We start from the raw sequence: 12,566 nt of genomic DNA, 5'->3' as shown, positions 1-12,566 counted from the left end.
GTCGAAGGCAGAGGTTTAACCCATTGAGCCACCCAGGCGCCCCAACACTTTCAATTTATAAACATTTTAACAATATTAATTCTTCCAATCCTTAAGGTTAACATACTCATTTTTGTCATCTTTAGCTTCTTTCATCCAAATGTTTTCAGAGTACAGATATTTCACCTCCTTGGTTAAATTTATTCCTAGATATTTTATTCTTTTTTTTTTTTAAGATTTTATTTATTTATTTGACAGAGACAGATCACAAGTAGGCAGAGAGTCAGGCAGAGAGAGGGGGAAGCAGGCTCTCTGCTTAAGCAGAGAGCCTGATGCAGGCCTCCATCCCAGGACCCTGAGATCATGGCCTGAGCCGAAAGCAGAGGCTTAACCCCCTGAGCCACCCAGGTGCCCCTATTTTATTCTTTTTATTGTAGTTGTAAATGAAATTCTTAATGTCTCTTTCTTTTTAATTAGGTTATCTTTTTATTATTGATCTATAAAAGTTTTTTTAATATGTTCTGGTTATATATCCTTTATCAGACATGTGATTTACATATATTTTTTTCCCATTCTGTGGATTTGGATTTTTTTACTTTCTTTCTTTTTTTTTTTTTTTCACTTTCTTGATGGTATCCTTTCATAAGTACCCTTTGTCAGCTTGAAGAGGTTCCTGTCTATTCCTACTTTGTTTGATATTTTTATCATGAAAGGGTGTTGGGTTTCATCAAAGACTTTTTTCCTGTATCTGTAAAGATGATCACATGGGGTTTTCCCCTTTATTCTATTAATATGGTTTATTACATTGATTTCCAGATGTTCAATTAGCAATTCACTCCTAGGATAAATCCCAGTGGGTCATGGTGTATAAACCTTTTTAATCCTATTGGGAATTTATTTTTACTTTTTAAAAGATTATTTATTTATTTATTTATTTGTCAAAAAGGGGGAGGAGGAGAGAGCACAAGCAAGGGGAGCAGCAGGCAGAGGGCGAAGCAGATTCCCTGCTGAGCAAGGAGCCCGTTGCAAGACTTGATCACAGGATCCTGGGCTCATGAACTGAGCCAAAGGCAGATGCTTAACCAACTGAGAATACCCAGGTGTACCATCTGTTGGAAATTTAAAAAAATGACTACCTCAGTCTCTTTGCTTTTTCTACAAACATTTAGAATATATATTTCTTCTTGAGTCAGTTTCCTTAGTTTATGTCTTTTTAGGAATTTATCCATTTCATCTAAGTTACGTAGTTTGTTGGCATATAACTCTCCATGATTTTTATAATTCTTTTTATTTCTGTAAGGTCAATGGTGATATCCTTTCTTTTACTCCTAATTTTAGTATTTGACTCTTTTCTCTTTTTTCCTTGGTCAGTCTAGCTAAAGGTTTGCCAATTTTGTTGATCTTTTCAAAGAGCCAACTTTTGGTTTTCTTTGTTTTCTCTACTGTTTTTCTAGTCTCCATTTAATTTATTTATGCTATAGTCTTTATTAGTTTTAGCATGGCCTAGATGGTTTCACTCTGGGTTCTACCAAGCATTTGAGAAAGAAATGATACCAATTCTCTGTAATGTCTTCCAGAAAATAGAAGTGCAGTGAATACTTCCTAACTTATTCTATTAGACCAAGCATCACCCTAGTAACAAGACAGAAAACATTAAAAGAAAGGAAAATTACAGGCCAATATCTCCCATGAAAACGGTGCAGAAATCTTCCACAAAATGTTAATAGATTGAATCCAACAATGTATAACAAGAATTATGCACTAAGTGGGATTTTATTCCAGGTATGCAGGTCTGGTTTAACATTCAAAAAATCAATTAATGTAATCCATTAAATGAAGAGGCTAAAGAAAAATAATCATATAATCATATCAATAGGTATAGGAAAAGCATTTGGCAAAATCCAACATTCATTTATGATAAAAAATCTCCCAGTAAAACAGGAATAGAGGGGAACTTCCTTAATATGATAAACAACAGCCATAAAAACTCTACAGATGACATCATACTTAATGATGAGAAGGGAGATACTTTCTCCCTAAGATCAGAAACTGGGCAAGGTTGTCTCCTCTTGCCATTTCTGTTCAACATTGACTAAAAGCCCTAGTTAATGCAGTAAGACATCAGGGTTGGGTGAAATGTGTATACAGATTGATAAAGAAAAAATAAAACTGTCTTTGTTCATAGAAGATATAATTGTCTGTATAGAAAATCCCAAAGAATGATTGAAAACAAACAAACCCTGGAACTAATAAATGATTATAACAAGGTTGTAGATACAAGGTTAGTATACAAAAATCAATTGCTTTCCTATAATTGGAACTTGAAATTAAAAAATGCAACACCATTTACATTAGTACCCCCACCCCCAAAAAAGCAAAGAAAGAAAAATACTTAGATTAGATATTTATATAATAACTCTATAAGAGAAAACAACAAAACTCCCGATGAAAGAAATCAAGGAAGGTCTAAATAATGGAGAGATATTTCATGTTCATGGATAGGAAAACTCAATGTTGTTAGGATGTCAGTTCTTCCCAAGTTGATCTATAGATTCAGTGCAATCCCAATAAAAAATCCCAGCAAGTGATTTTGTAGATGTCAATGAACTGATTTCAATATTCATATGGAAAAACAAAAGACAGAATAGCCAATACAATACCGATGAAGAATAAAGTCAAAGGATTCACACTACCCAACTTCAAGACTTACTATAAAGCTTCTGTTATCAAGACAGTGTGGCATTGCTGAAAGACAAATAGATCAGTGGAACAGAATAGAGACCCCAGAAATAGACTCACCCAAACATGGTTAACTCATCTTTGACAAGAAGCAAAGAAAATTTGATGAAGACTAAATACAAAACACAAACTATAAAACTTCTAGAAGATAACAGAAGAAAATGTAGGTAACTTTGAAATTGGCAAGGCCTTTTTAGATACACCACCACCAGCAGACCCATGAAAGAAAAAAATTGGTAAGTTGCCCTTGATTAAAGTTGAAAACTTCTGCTTTGAAAAAGACACTGTTAAAAGAATGAAAAAGTAAGCCACAACCTGGGGAAAAATATTTGTTGGCAAAGATGTGGGGAATTTGGAACCCTCACACATAACCAGTGAGAATGTAAAATCGTGCAAAGGATGTGGGAAATAGTTTGATTTCTGAAAAAGCTAAATAGATTTACAGTATGACCCAGCAATTCCACTCGAGAGTATCTGTCCAAAGAAATTGAAAGCAAGTACTTGAACAGATACTTACATATCAGTGTTCTTTGCAGCATTATTTACAATAGCCAAAAGCTGTAAACAACCCAAGTGTTCATCAACAGATGAACGGACAACCAAAATGTGATATATCCATATAATGGAACATCATTCAACCATAAAAAGAAATGAAGTTCTTTTAAAAAGACTTTTATTATTGAAATGTAGTTGCCAATGTTATATTAGTTTCAGGTGTACAACATCATGATTCAACAATTCTATACTCAATGTTCACTGTGAGAAGTGTAGTTACTTGTTTACTTTATAACCGGAAATTTGTGCTTCTTAATCCCCTTTACCTACTTCACCCATACCCCCAACTCCCACCTTTCTAGCAACCACAAGTTCTCTATTTTTCTTCTAAGTTCTATTTTTTTTTAAGATCCTGCGTGTAAGGGAAATTTTATGGTATTTGTCTTAGTCTGACTTATGTTACTTAGCGTAATACCCTCTAGGTTAATCAGAATGATGTTCTGATACATGCTACAATACAGGTGAACCTTCAGGACATTATGCTAAGTAAAATAAGCCAGACACAAAAGGGCAAATATTTTAAGTTTCTACTCATGAAATATTTAGAATAGACAAATTCATAGAGACAGAAAGTAGATTAGAGGTTACTAGGGACTGAGGAGGCAGGAATGGGGAGTTATTGCTTAGGTGTTAAGTTTCTGTTTGAAGTTAGTAAAAAAGGTTTTGGAAAACAAACTGGTAGTGATGATTGCACAACATTGTGAATGTAATTAGTGCTACTAAATTGTATACTTAATAAAGGTAAAAGTCGGAGCGCCTGGGTGGCTCAGTGGGTTAAAGTCTCTGCCTTCGGCTCGGGTCATGGTCCCAGGATCCTGGGATGGAGCCCTGCCTCCGGCTCTCTGCTCAGTGGGGAGCCTGCTTCCCCTTCTCTCTCTGCCTGCCTCTCTGCCTGCTTGTGATCTCTGTCTGTCCAATAAATAAATAAAATCTTAAAAAAAAAAAAAAAGGTAAAAGTGGGGGGCACCTGGCTGGCTTAGTTGGTAGAGCATGCAACTCTTGATTCAGACCCCACATTGCATGTAGAGCCTACTTAAAAATAAAATCTTTTAAAAAATGTTTTAAGTGGTTAATTTTATTTTTATATGTATTTTACCACAATTTAAAAAGGTGATGTAATACAAATATACAAAAAAAAAAAAACACATTTAAATGGATGAATTGTATGGCATGTGAACTGTTTCTCAAAGAATCTCTCAGCACAATTTATTTATTCTACTCTTGGTGAATAATTGATTGTTTCCAGTTTTTTGTTATTCTGAACAATGGACATTCTCACACCTTTCCTGGTGTGTAGGTGCAAGGTTTTCAATAGAACATATATAGTTTTTACTATTGGAATATCTGGTTAGTAAGAATGAACATGTGCAGTTTTGCAAGATAATGGCAGAGTGTTTTTCAAAATAGTTGTACCAATCGTACTTGTCCCATCACTGCATAGAATTTTTTTTTTTTTTTTTTTTTTTTTTACTGTATAGAATTCTTATCTTCACCAGTAACTGGTCTTGCCAAACTTAATTTTTTCCCAGCCTGGTGAATGTAAAATGGTTATTCTTTGTGACCTTAAGGTGAAATTTTCTGATTATTAATGAGGTTGAGCATTTTTCATATTTTTAGTCAACACTTGGATTTTTATTCTTCTATAAAATTCTAGTTTTGCCAGCGGGTTATTTGTTTTTCTCTTTTTGTTATGTAGGAATTAGCTTTTCAAATATTCTAGATATTAACATGCAGTTGATTGTGTATGTTGTAAATAAAACACTCCTTGTTATTGGTGTTTATACAGTTTTTAAGCTCAGATAGCTGAGTTAAAATAAGGAAGAATACCTAGATTTCAGAATCTGTTCGGTTCCTGATTTTCACATAAAAATGAGCTGGAGTTCAAATGATAAAGTATAAATCAAAGATTCCAGTCAAGTATTCTTGTTTCCTGGGACTCCTGTATTTTCTTCTAGTTTCTAATTTAATTTTTCTTTAAGGTTTCTTTTTGTTAGCAAAAGTTCTGAATTTTAAAGTTGTCATGCTTACCCATCTTCTTTATGGAGAATGCTTTTTTGTCTTGCTAAAGAGGTATTTTCTTATCAAGGGATCATATAGATATTCTTCTGTAAGTTGAAGGAGTTTTATCTTTCATCTTGAAGTCTGTAATCCATCAGAAATTAGATTTTGTGTATGGTAGGAGTTCTACCATGTGGCTGACCCTTTGCCCTGACATCATGTATTTCATACACCATTCCTCAGTGATCTGCAGTGCTCCCTGTGTCATGGATGAGTTCTCATACATTTGTGATTTTGGTTCTGGGTGCACTACTGGTATTCATTAGTCTCCCAGCATGAATAAACCCTGTCCTAAATATTCTAGCTTTATAATAATTCTTGATAACTGGTAGGGCAGTTTTCCTTTTCTTCTTCCTCTCTCTTTTTTTTTAAGATTTTATTTACTTATTTTTGTGCACATGAGAAGGGGGAGGGGCAGAGGGAGAATCAGTCTCCCCACTGAGGAGGGAGTGCAATTCGGGTCTTGATCCCAGGACCTGGGATCATGACCTGAGCCGAAGGCAGATGCTTACCTTCAAGAGCCACCCAGGTGCCCTTCCCTTTCAGCATCTTCGCTGTCTATGGTTCTTTGCTCTTTCATATCAAGTTTAGAATTATCCTGTCATGTTTCTTGCAGACTCATTGGGATATTAGTTGCTGCTGCATAAAATATACAGGTCAATTTGAAGAGTATGGACTTTTTTTTTATGATTTTGAATTTTCCTGTCTATACTATTATACTATCTATACTAAAACTACATGGCATAGTTTTTTAAAAAAAAATTTGTCTTCTTTAATGTATTTTAATAAATTTAAGATTTATTTCTTTATAAAGGCCTTGCTCATATTTTCTTAGATTCATTACTTGGTTCTATCTATTTTACCCTAAAATCAGTTAACGTTTTAATAGTAAGTCACCCTTGAATTTCTGGGATAAAGTCATCTTGTTCATGATGGATTATCTTTTGTATGCACTGCTAGATTTGGCTTCATAGTATCTTAAGATTCTTACATCCATTTTAAAAAAGATTTTATTTATTTATTGAGAAAGAGTGAGAGAGAGAGCAGGAGTGGGGGCAGCAGGCAGGGGGAGAGGGAGAAGCAGACTCCCTGCTGAGCAGAGAGTTGGACACACATCTCGGGACTCAATCCGGGACCCTGGGATCATGACCTGAACCTGAGGCAGTCACTTAACCAATTGAGCCACCCAGGTGCCCTGTACTGCTTGGTTTCTTTTTCTTTTTCTTTTTCTTTTTTTAAGATTTTTATTCTTATTGAGAGAGAATGAGTGAGAGAGAACATGAGAGAGGAGAAGGTCAGAGGGAGAAGCAGACTCCCCAAGGAGCTGGGAGCCCAATGCGGGACTCGATCCCGGAAATCCGGGATCATGACCTGAGCTGAAGGCAGTCACTCAACCAACTGAGCCACCCAGGCGCCCTACTGCTTGGTTTCTTAATGGTTATTGGAACCATTCAGACTTTCTATGTCTTCATATATTAATTTAGGCAAGTTATTTATGGTTCTAGCTTTCAGGTTCTTCTAGTTTCCATGCGTAAATCTGTCCCTTCTTTAAATGGCCAGCTTCGTTATGAATTTCACTTAAAAAATTAACCTAAATTGAAAATAGTCGTAGTAGGAGGACTTCACTTAAGTTTTAGACCTTCTAGCTTGCTAGAGCCAGAACTCTGGATATGTGCTTCTTCAACTTTACTAGATATTGTCTCATAGCTCTTCAAAGTGGTGGCACCAGTTTATATTGCCAACACTGTTTGAGATTTCCTTTTGACAATCTCACCAGTACTTAGAATTGTCCAGTTGTTTAATTTTTGCCAACCTCGTGCCTATGAAATTGTAGTTTTAAATAGAATTCCTCTGCTTATTGGTAACATTGAGCATTTTCCCCTAGGTTTGTTGGCCATTTGAGTTTTATCTTCTGAAAATGTTTGACCATTTTTCTAGTATTTGTCTTTTTATAGCTCATAGGCATCTTAATATATTCTAAATAGTAATATTTTGTCAGCTATATGTATTCAAGTATATATTTTTTCCATTTCATACCCTTCTATTCAAATCTTAAGGCAATTTAAAAAAGGGATTTATTTATTTTAGAGAGAGAGAGAGGGATTGAGAATCTTAGGCAGACTCTGCCTAAGGGCCCAACATGGGGCTCGATCTCATGATCCTGGGATCATGTCCTGAAGTGAAACCAAGAGTTGGACATTTAACCAACTGTGCCACCCAGATGCCCTTAAGTGCCTCCAGAAATTTTTTTTTAAAGATTATTTATTTATTTATTTATTTGGCAGGGAGATGGAGAGAGAGAGAGCACAAGTATACAGAATGGCAGACAGAGGGAGAGGGAGAAACAGGTTCTCCACTGAGCAGGGAGCCTGATGCAGGGCTCGATCCCAGGCTCTGGGATCCTGACCTGAGCTGAAGGTAGCTGCTTAACACACTTGATACACCCGGGCACCCCAAGGCACAGAAATTTTTAATGTTGGTATACAGAATTCACCGGTCTTTTTCCTTTGTGGTTTGTAATTTGGTTTCTCGCTTAAAGATGTCTTGTGGGGCGTCTGGGTGGCTCAGTCATTGGGCATCTGCCTTGGGCTCAGGCCGTGACTCCAGGGTCTTGGGATGGAGCCCTGCGTCTGGCTCCCTGCTCAGCGGGAAGCCTGCTTCTCCCTCTCTCACTCCCCCTGCTTGTCTTCCCTTTCTCGCGTCTCTCTCTTTGTCAAATAAATAAAATCTTTTTAAAAAAGGGAGAGATGTTTTGTTATCCCAAGGTTATAAAGATATTGTACTAAAAGTGTTAAAGTGTGTTTTTCTCAATTATGTCCTCAATCTGTAACTGATTTCAGTATGGTAGAGGAGAGATTGAACTTGATTATTTTTTCACATGGTAACAGTGCCAACAGCATTTATTGCCATAGATTAACTTTCTCTGATATGGATGGGCCTGTTGCTGGGCTTCCTTTGTTGTCCCTTTGTCACATTTGTCTGTCCTGGCAGTATTTACTGCCGTGGTGTAGGTCTCATTGCTGCACAGTAAGTATTGATGGTTGTGTGAAGGTAAGTCCATCTTCCTCATTCTTCTTCAGGAAATGTCTTGCTCTTCTTAGCTCTCGATCTTATTTTAAAATAAGACTGTCATGTCCTTTGAAGAATCCCATAGAGATTTTTTTGGAATTGCAATGAGTTCATATATTAGTTTGGGAAGGAAATGGTATTTTTCATCTTCCCATCCATAAACATGGTATATCTCTGCTTTTATTTTCATCTTCTTTTGTATCTTTTAGTAGAATTTAATAATTTTTTCCATGCAAAGCATGCTTTCCTTTTCTTTATTCCTAAAAAAATTTTTTTGGTATCTAGATAATCTTTTCCCAATTATATTTTCTGATTGGTTGATGTAATTGATATTTGCATATTGATCTTTCTGTCTTAAAACTTTGAAGTTTGAACAGTCCCCTGTGTAGATGTTATTTGTATTGCCTGTAAACATTTTAGTGTTATCTGTTATCAACAAACAGCTTATTTCTTGTTAGTTTTCCTTTCCCTTTCTCCTCCTTTTCCTTATTGCATTGGCTAGGGACTACGGAATTAAATAGAAGCAGTGATAGAAGGCCTCCTTTTCTGGGGTGCATGGGTGGCTCAATCCGTTGGGCATCCAACTTGTGGTTTTGGCTCAGGTTCTGATCTCACTCATGGTGAGACTGAGCCCCACGTCAGGCTCTGCACTCAGTGGGAGTCTACTTGGATATTCTCTCCTTCTGCCCCTTCCCCTGTTTGTGTTTTCTCCGTCTCTCTCTAAAATAAATAATTAAATCTTTTTTTTTTAAGATTTTATTTATTTATCAGAGAGAGAGAGGGGGAGAGAGCAAGCACAGGCAGACAGAATGGCAGGCAGAGGCAGAGGGAGAAGCAGGCTCCCCGCCGAGCAAGGAGCCCGATGTGGGACCCGATCCCAGGACGCTGGGATCATGACCTGAGCCAAAGGCAGCTGCCCAACCAACTGAGCCACCCAGGCGTCCCTAAATAAATAAATCTTAAAAAAAAGAAAAAAGAAAAAAGAAAAAAGCTTCCTTTTCTTATTCTTGACCTCAAAGGAAATTCTTTTTTAAATTTAAATTTAAATTTTATTTTGTTTATTTATTTTTAAAGTAGGCTCCATGCCCAGCATGGGGCCCAATGCAGGACTTGAACTCAACCCTGAGATCAGGAGTCAGACACTTAACCAGCTGAGCAACCCAGGCACCCCCGAAGGAGATGCTTCTAATGCTTCACTATTAATTGTGAGGTTTGCTCTGTGTTATATGTAGATACACAAAACAACAATATTGAAGTTCATTCTTGGGGTCCCTGGGTGGCTCGTTCAGTTGAGCATCTGCCTTTGGCTTTGGTCATGATCTCAAGGTCTTTGGCTCCCTGGTTTCCCCTCTCCCTCTGCCTGCTGCTCCCCCTGCTTGTGCTCTTTCTCTTTCTGTCAAATAAATAAATAAAACCTTTAAAAATTTTCATTCTAAGCCATAAATTGTAGATATTGACTTATATTATTTAGATTATAGAGAATTCAATATAAAACTTAAAGGAAGATTAAATATTTGAAAATAGCCCCAGTCACTAAGGAAAATACCTCACAAAGGACCCTAACTCTAAAATATCAAATAAGTATTAATTCAAAATGATTAATTCCTGAAATCTATAGGAAATTCTAGTGAAGATCTTAAAGAGGAATCATGGAGAAAATTCTGAGAATTGTTTAAGCTTCATTTCAGAGCATTTTATGGATGTTTTGGAGGTGTTTTATGATCCAGGATTTCTTTTTTCTTTTTAAGATTTTATTTATTTATTTGACAGAGAGAGATCACAAGTAGGCAGAGAGGCAGGCAGAGAGAGAGAAAGGGAAGCAGTCTCCCCACTGAGCAGTGAGCCCAATGTGGGACTCGATCCCAGGACCCTGAGATCATGACCTGAGCTGAAGGCAGTGGCTTAACCCACTGAGCCACCCAGGCGCCCCTATGATCCAGGATTTCTTAAGGGTGGAAAAGTTGGAAATAACTGAGGACATCTTAGAAACTTATCCTTACGAGAGGGGGATGGGATGGCTTTTGAATCTCTCTGTATTTTTGGTGGTACTTTTTTTTTTTTTTTTCATTTTTACAGAGGCCTTGGTCATTTTATAATGTACTTAAGTGATCATCACCTAGCCTTTTTCCAACTGGCTCATTTTCTGCCCCTTATTTTAGGTACCAACTCTTCTATCTTTTGGTATTCTCTGATTTCTCAAGTCGTCTTCCTGGTTTCTTATATAGGCTTGTCTTTCACCCCTTTAATTTAGCACAGCCCAAACTACTAAAATTCTGAGAAAGAAGGGTTCTGTGGTCAAATGAGTTTGGGAAATACAGTGTTAAATCAAACCTAATAGCTTACTTTACTACAGGCCTTCTAGAACCTTCAGTATTCTAATGTGCATTGTGAACCTCCAAAAGGGAAATATAGCTTGTTAGTGTTTCGCCAATTAATTGGTCATTGAACTTTTCCCAAAGAGCACCAAAGCACACCTCTCATAATCCAGTTCATTACTCTTCAAATAAAAACTTCAAGTTCTTATAAACTTTTCCTCACTGGAAGACATGGTATATGCGCTCTCAATACTAGGTTGTGAATTCTTTGAGGACAATTTCTTGAAGGATTTCCTGATCTCATAATATATTGAAACTCGGGCATTCTTCCTCTCTTATAGTTCCTGGGATGGGCACAATGGATACCACTCAAGAGTTCATGTATGGCACAGTCTTGCTAAAGAATCTAATTTAGCTTTTGGGATCTTTTTACCACACCTTCATTCAGCTACTTTTGATGCTTTATTGAAGGCTCTGGGCTAAGCACTGCTGGTGCTAAAAAGATGAGTAAAATCTAGTTACGCCTCCTTGGAGAACATGTAGAGGCAATAAGTACATGATACAAAACACAAGTGCTAAACAAGAGGTACCAACTGCCTTGGGGTTCAGTGGAGAAACAATAACGATTGGGTGGCTAAGGGAGGGAGACACCTGGAAATCAGGAAAGATTTCTTGGAGGATGTATCATTTGGGATGGGCCTTAAATTAAAAAAAAAAATACAGACAGGATATAGAAGAGTTGCATTATAGGTGGGGGGTATATAGCATATGCACACAGGAAGGTAGGCAAGAGGGGCAGGTTCAACTGGCTCTGTCTGGCGGGATGCGTACAGGAGAAGTTGCAGATGGGATATGACCAATGCATGGATAATAAAAATAGAAAGAATACTTTGGGTGCCAATGTGAGTTTTAATGCTGCTGTCCACACGGAGCCATTGAAGAATTTTTGAGTGGGAGGGTGATGTGAGGACCACTTGCTCCTCTACCATCCTTTGTGGTGTCTCCCAAGCTCCAGTGCCTTTGCCTCTGTCCAGCTCTGCGACACAGAGAAACTTCAGCCAATGAATTAAACTTCCAGTCTCCTGACTTGCATATTGGGAACCTCCTGTCGTAGAGCTGTCCAGAGTACAACAGAAATCGTGGCGGCAGCCTCTAGTAAATGCATACCCACTCTGTGGAGAATACTGTCAAAAGCCAGCATGCTGAGGAGCGAGTGTTCAGATGAAGAACACAGATGAGGTCAACCGTGGATTTAATGATAATACTTTGTGGAGTTATGATTTCAGCATCTTAAAGAGGAAACGGGTAAGAAAAAAGGATGGGTGCAGATAATAAATTTTAGTGAGCCACGAGAATGGGATGTAGCTGGTGAGCCCGGAGAATTGACTGTAACCAGTCACTCGTTCCAGGCAGGTCAGGACTCAGTTTGGCACGGGTGTGCAGTGAGGAGTGAAATGCAAAGAGCTGGAGGGTTGGTCGGAGGTGACCCACCTGGTGTAATGTTCAAAGGCCTATCCCTCCTGCTGTAACGCTGCAAGGCCGGACCCTCCTGGCTGTTGAGATGGGCCTGGAGAAACTGTGTGCTCAATGGCCTTAATGTTTTCTGTGACGTGGGCTTTGAGGTCATCAGGGTAGTCGGGTGGGGGGAGGGAAGTGCCCTCCGTGGGAGAGCTTGGAGGTCTGAGAAAGCGGGCGCCTGCTGGGGGATCGATAAAGGAAGCAGAGCGAAGCTCTGGTGTTTCGCCCTGGTGGGGGCAGGGCTCTCACTAGCATCTGCGGGCGTGCCGCAGGGTTCCGCTGCGCCGAGGACGCCTGACGGTGGGCCCCCCTGAGTCCCCGCGGCCGCGGGCG

At 38.2% G+C, this 12,566-nt stretch overlaps 2 protein-coding genes across 4 annotated transcripts in view; one reads left to right on the top strand and one right to left on the bottom strand.

The window, feature by feature from the left end:
- TMOD2 (tropomodulin 2) overlaps window positions 1-12,310 on the bottom strand; it is a 70,500-nt gene extending 58,190 nt beyond the window's left edge. The window contains exon 1 of the mRNA XM_004755423.3: window positions 12,207-12,310. The gene's annotated coding sequence lies outside the window, so the exon portion shown is untranslated. The remainder of the gene's footprint in view (window positions 1-12,206) is intronic.
- The window catches only part of LYSMD2 (LysM domain containing 2), a 38,455-nt gene that overhangs the window by 8,739 nt on the left and 17,150 nt on the right, over window positions 1-12,566 (top strand). Inside the window, exon 1 of one of the 3 annotated variants that reach the window (XM_045067678.1) lies at window positions 11,834-12,020. The exons of 1 other annotated variant lie outside the window; for it this stretch is intronic. In XM_045067678.1, the coding sequence (XP_044923613.1) occupies window positions 11,937-12,020 (84 nt within the window). In that variant the 5' untranslated portion in view covers window positions 11,834-11,936. Of the gene's footprint in view, window positions 1-11,833; window positions 12,021-12,372; window positions 12,534-12,566 lie in introns of those variants that run through there. One more of the 3 variants, XM_045067676.1, reaches the window with a different exon arrangement.

The sequence above is a fragment of the Mustela putorius genome, unplaced genomic scaffold (assembly GCF_011764305.1).
Source record: "Mustela putorius furo isolate JIRA1106 unplaced genomic scaffold, ASM1176430v1.1 tig00003898_pilon_pilon_pilon, whole genome shotgun sequence".
Lineage (NCBI taxonomy): Eukaryota > Metazoa > Chordata > Mammalia > Carnivora > Mustelidae > Mustela > Mustela putorius.
This window is presented reverse-complemented; position numbering and strand designations above follow the sequence as displayed.